Below are 6255 nucleotides of genomic sequence, written 5' to 3' on the forward strand. Positions count from 1 at the left end.
ATAATAACTGCTTTGTAAAAGCTATTCTGTGATGCATCATGCAGAAATACTTTGTTGCTTCGATATCAGCTACTGTTACATAATGCTTGGCACACAGTGTTAACCTTACTTCAACCGTAACAGTACCTTTAACCTTAGTTCAAGTTTAGTACAGTTCCGTGAAACAGTCTTTGCCCCATATCATGTTCCTATTTTGCATGTGTTTTATCTCTCCCAGTCTCTGAGCAAAGTGAAAACAGAGATATTAGACCAGCCTCTTGCATGGATGAATCTGAGGAATCAGTTGTGCAGTGCATGGCCTATGATTCAGTCTGGTCTTGGACAAATTGTGATCAAGGGAAATGGTGGAATAGATTGATTCCCAATGATTTGATTAAAATAGCACAGTATTAGTCTCACCCAGAGCTTGCTTTTCTCTGTCACATGGCTGCATCTGCGACTGTACGTCCAGGCCACAGGAGCACGACCGGCTGCGCCAAGCAAGCCTCTCCCTCCTGACCCTGTCCTCTCTACCCGACAGGTATCGCCGCAGGCGTGTAAAGTGTAACCCTCACTAATTAACAACACTAATCAGCTCTTGTTCTAAAACATCTGAGAGTATCTACAGTATTTATCTCAGTGCAGTCCTATAGTTTGAACTATAATGTATTGCATATTGAAGTTTTCTGAAAGACCTCATCCTGTTTCAGAACCCTGTTCCCCCCAAACCTCCGGTTCCCAGGAAACCACTGCCTGTGGATCCTTCATCCCACCCTCCTCCACCCCCACTGCTGGGACATCCAGGACCTGCCGCATCTTCATCAGCTTACTCACGTAACCCTACATCAGCTGCTGCTCCAGCCAGGTGAGAAGACTGATGTTGATTGCTCCCAATATTTATACAACAGACAAGTAAATAAAATACTGTCTTTGGAAAAATTGTAATGTGATATTTCCATGCACAGACCTGCACCTCATCCGCCTTTACGGAGACAGCAGTACCCTGGGAAACCACATGCTCCTCACCAAGTATAGTTAGGAAGGAAACGCTGACCCGGCTGCAAATTGTTTTCAGTATTTTGTCTTGTTTAATAGTAAAAATATTTGTGTCCTTAAAACAAAATAAATTTGAGAAGAAAAAATGCATAACATATTAAGACTTATTTTCAGAGAATATATTCTGAATATCTAGGGTATAATATATACCCTATATATTTATAAATACAGAATTATATACACTACCAGTCAAACATTTTTGAACAGTAAGATTTTTAAGAATTTTGAAAAGAATCCCCGTCTGCTTTCCAAGCCTGCATTTATTTGATCTAAAATACAGCAAAGGCAGTATTTTTGTAAAATATTTTTACTATTTAAAATAACTGCTTTCTATTTGAATATGTTTTAAAATGTATTTTTTTCCTGTGACCAAATCTACATTTTCAGCATCATTACTACAGTCTTCAGTGTCACATGATCCTTCAGAAATCACTCAAATATGCTGATTTGCTGTTCAAGAAACATTTCTTCTTCTTATTATTATCAATATTTAAAACAGTTGAGTACATTTTTTTTTCAGGATTCTTTAATGAATAGAACGTTCCAGAAATCAGCATTTATCTGAAATAAAAAGCCATTCAAAAGCTTGGAGTCAGTATAATTACTATTATTTTTAAAATGATAGAAATTAATACTTGAATTTAGCAAGGATGCTTTAAACTGATTAAAAGTTATTATAAAAGACATTCATAATGTTGCCAATTATTTCTATTTCAGATCAGTGCTGTTCTTCTGAATTTTCTATTCATCAACAAAACCTAAAAAAAATCAACTCTGCTGTTTTCAACATAATAATAATAATAATAATAATAATAATAAATGTTTTTTTGAGCAGCAAATCAGAATATTAGAATGATTTTTGAAGGATTGTGTGACTGTTGTAATGATTAAAATTCAGCTTTGAAATAAATTATATTTTAAAATATATTCAAATAGAAAAGTTATTTTAAATAGTAAAAATATTTCAAAATTTTATTGTTCTGCTGTACTTTTGGATCAAATAAATGCAGGCTCTTACTGTTCAAAAACCTTTGACTGGTAGTGTATAAAATATAAGATTTTTAAATGTAAGATTTATTCTCTGACTCTATCTCAGAGAAGATTTAAAGGGATAGTTCATCCTAAAATAAAAATTCTGTCAGTAATTACTCAGCCTTGTGTCTTTCTAAACCCATAAGACTTTTGGATTTCATCAAAATATCTTAATTTGTGTTGTGAAGATGAACAAAGGTCTTACGGGTTTGGAGCGACATAAGGGTGAGTAATTAATAACAGAATTTTCATTTTTGGATGAACTGTCCCTTTAAGATTTATTCTCTGACTCTTATCTCATGCAGTTTTCCTTCTTATGTAAACGTATTTTAAGGACTTTTATGGTGGCTTCTTTTTACTGGGAAACAAGACAAAAAAAAACCTAAGATTGAGGAAATGATTTTTCCCCCCCATTTGGACCCAATGTGGGACACTACGAGATGTAGACTTGCACAATTCTATTTGCACTGACCATGAGTGAGGATTCTGCAGGGTGAACATTAACACCTGTACAGACCTCTGTTGCTCTGCATCTGGATCAGAACTTCAACTTGCTACTCATCTTGAGGCTCACTGGGCCATCGGTGAAATTACAGACTCCAGTGAAGATGAAAGGATTTTATAATTCTGAAGAACTTTTTTAGGAGTGGACAAAAGTGGATATACATTCCTTGTGCGATTCAGATGCTCAGTACAGCGCATGGAAGTAGGATATGACGAGATGATGCCTTGAGGACGGAGTCCTGATTTCTTTCCCTGAGATGCTGTATGCATGCTCAATTTGCCTGCCTATAGATGACCTGATCTTTTCTTACAGAACCTCTTTGGTGCCTAATTACTTTGCCACACGACATTTCATCAATGATTGTTCTAATGCAGTTGCACCAAAACTAAATTTCAGAACTCTTTGTTTCGAGCTGAAAATTTTCCTGTAAATTCTGTCAACATTACATTCCATTTAACATCAGCTGGTCTCGGCACAGACATTAGCATTGGACACGAACACACATTCTCTGTAAAGTCTTTACTGCAAAGTAATGTCTTATATCTGTATCAAGACATTTTAGATTGTGATTGTAAATGCTGCTGCAGGGACAAAGCTGGCTGATTGGAGGATGAAGATCGCCTTTTTGATCAAAGCACTGACTGAGGAAGGTATATTTAAGTGTATTTTGAAATATGCAGTATTTTTAATGCAATAAACATGGGATTTATTTTTACAGTTGATTCATGCATGCAGTTTTGATTGCCTGATTTGATTGAGTCATCTATCATGCTTTATTTATCTAGATTGATCACACAGGTTATGGCCATATAAACATTTTCTAACATTACAGTGTAAAATCACAGAGGGATGTGACAACACATCCTTTTATGGTGGTGAGTGGGTCATATAAAGTTTATGATTGTGATGATAATAGATTGATGCTCCTCAGTGAGTTTAAGGTCATTGTGCTGAAAATTTGAAAGCAGAGGAAGCAGGTATAGGCAGAAGAACAGAAATTAAATTGAATATTTGCTAAAAATCCCATTGTGACAACCTTATATGATGAAAAGCATGAGTCTCGTTATGGACAATCTTCTCGATGAGATATATGCTGAGTAATGCCACCTTTGTCACTACTGACTTTTATTGCATGCTGTATAGCCAGAGCGTGATACTATATTCACACGTAAATCTCGCATGGCCTAAACTATAACAAGGCTTCTTCCACAAATCAAAGTCCAACAATCTGAGTCAAATATCTCAGATTTAACCTTTAAACATCTTAAATTATCAAAATAAAGCTGTTAAATGTTGTATACACAATATTTTACCTCATTATTTTGTCTTGTTGTCAATTTAAAATATCTAAACGTCCTTAAATCAGGATACAATTACTTGAGATGATGTATAATCTTGATTTTTAGTGATTTAACAAACTCCAGTGATGTTATGCTTGAGACAACAACAAATATCTGCCAGTGGAGTACAAAAATTGGTTTTTATTTTAAATTCAGTTGGATTTTTTTATATACCCCATTGGCAGATATTTGTTTTTGTTTTAATTAACTCACGATAAGTTTTACAGAATACAAGACAAGCATTATTTCCAAAACAGCAATAAAGATCTGTTGGAAGTTGTATAAAGGGTTTGCACTTATGTCACAATCTGGTCCCGGATGCGCAGCCATTTTGGAGATACTCTGATGTAAACCTGTCAACATGTACTACTGAACAGGCTACATTGTTTTGCTAATTTATGCTGTCTAAACCAAGGACTTAGTAAGCAGAAAAGGGCGCAATATTTTGACAAACTGAAGTTAATAGGTGTTAAAGATATGTACAAGCAGTATTTAAGATGTTAGCCTAATATTTCACCTACCTGACTAGAAATGATAAGAGCAAACTTGAATGTTGTCAGTATTCTTGCCCTGGAAATCTTGGTTCAGTTTGGCCAACCACAAACGCCTTTTATTCCTCAGACAGTTTTTTCCACTCTTCTCCTTGATTTGTTATAAGTTCCAAATGTTTTTTTCCGGTACATCTGATTAGTACAGCCCAAAACATGACAATAATTGACCATTTTCAGCAGCGATAATCAGCAAAATTAGAGGTTTGTTTGGTTTAGTGGCATTGTTTAGTGGCATTGGGGGCAGCCGTGGCCTAATGGTTAGAGATTCGGACTTGTGACCCAAAGGTTGCAGGTTCGAGTCTCAGGTCCGGCAGGGATTGTAGGTGGGGGGAGTGAATGTACAGCACTCTCTCCACCCTCAATACCACGACTGAGGTGAGTCCCTTGAGCAAGGCAAGGCAAGTTGGCACCGATCCCCCAACTGCTCCCCGGGCGCCGCAGCAATGGCTGCCCACTGCTCTGGGTGTGTGTTCACGGTGTGTGTGTGTTCACTACTGTGTGTGTGCACTTGGATGGGTTAAATGCAGAGCACAAATTCCTTGTATGGGTCACCATACTTGGCCTCACTCACCCCCTTTCCCTTTTTTTATGTTCTGTGCCGCCAATATGCCGATTGCCTTTGTGACAACTCAATTGCATTATTCACACAGGCATGGCGTTCCATTTCAAATGGAGTTGTATTTGTAAACTTGGAGGGTATATGGGGTCAGTGGTTTATTATTATTATTTTCATTTTTGTGTCAAATGTTAACATTCATGCAGTTGATTTTTGCCTAGAGGTATCGTATTTAGACGACTACAAACTGAACTACACAGCGCGGAGTAAATGCGTCATTTTACGTCAGCGCATTCTGAAGTCGTACGTGCTCCAACCTGTAATCTCGTTCTGCGTTCACACAGAGCACCCTACCGGTCATTATGCTGGTAATTTTACAGTTTTTCGTACAGGTATACTGTCGAAACGAATTTAGAGGTAAAGACTGTGTGAGGGGCTATTGTGTGTTTTCTAGACATTGGAGATCATATTGACGAATTGTGTTCACTTGAATTTATTTACTCACTTCTTATTCTTAAAAAGATATGTAAAAAAAAAAAGTCTTACACTAGCCTTCAAAATTACCGAAACTCTACTTGGAAAAAAGCATGCTAACAGAATGCGTGATTTTTGTCTTACACTTAAAACTTGTTAACAGTCATCATTACCGATATGGGCTGTGAACTAACCCAGTTTCTTGTTGAGAGGGGAATATGAAATTGCTACTCAGACTGTTTCAGTCAGGCTTCTCTAACCATAAAAAATAGGTTTAGTTTGTCTGTTTCCTGTTTTCTGTGAGTGACTTGACTATGAACCCATGACCTATCTAGAAAGTCACCATTCTATATCCTCTATTCTTATAAGACATTTAAAACACGTTTTTTATAAAATAAATAAAATAAAACAACTTCTTGTTCAACAGATGGTCAGTGAAAGGTGAAATTAAATGAGTTATTAAATTACTTAATTTTAGATCAAAATAAATTCATAATTGAATGAATAAAATTCAATAAATTACATGTGTGATGTATAAAATGCGTTTTTTGGTGATTAAAATATGAAATATATGCAGAACATGTGAATTAAACCATGTGACAATAATGACATCATTTTTTATCTTAATTGTCAATGCATGATTTTAACTGCTTACATACTATATATGGAGACCAAGTGCATCGTATTCGTGGAATGTGCCATTGCCAAATTTGGTAAACATGATCTCATTCATCCATTTTACAAACCTTTCAATCATTAAAG

General features: G+C 36.1%; 1 protein-coding gene across 2 annotated transcripts in view; it reads left to right on the forward strand.

Annotated features, from left to right (window-relative positions):
- The window catches only part of adam15 (ADAM metallopeptidase domain 15), a 30036-nt gene extending 26749 nt beyond the window's left edge, over positions 1 to 3287 (forward strand). Inside the window, exons 23-25 of one of the 2 annotated variants that reach the window (XM_073847128.1) lie at positions 452 to 520; positions 690 to 844; positions 945 to 3287. In XM_073847128.1, the coding sequence (XP_073703229.1) occupies positions 452 to 520; positions 690 to 844; positions 945 to 1014 (294 nt within the window). In that variant the 3' untranslated portion in view covers positions 1015 to 3287. The remainder of the gene's footprint in view (positions 1 to 451; positions 521 to 689; positions 845 to 944) is intronic. The other variant, XM_073847129.1, reaches the window with a different exon arrangement.
- Positions 3288 to 6255: the final 2968 nt, after the last annotated feature.

Source organism: Garra rufa, chromosome 9 (assembly GCF_049309525.1).
Source record: "Garra rufa chromosome 9, GarRuf1.0, whole genome shotgun sequence".
NCBI lineage: Eukaryota > Metazoa > Chordata > Actinopteri > Cypriniformes > Cyprinidae > Garra > Garra rufa.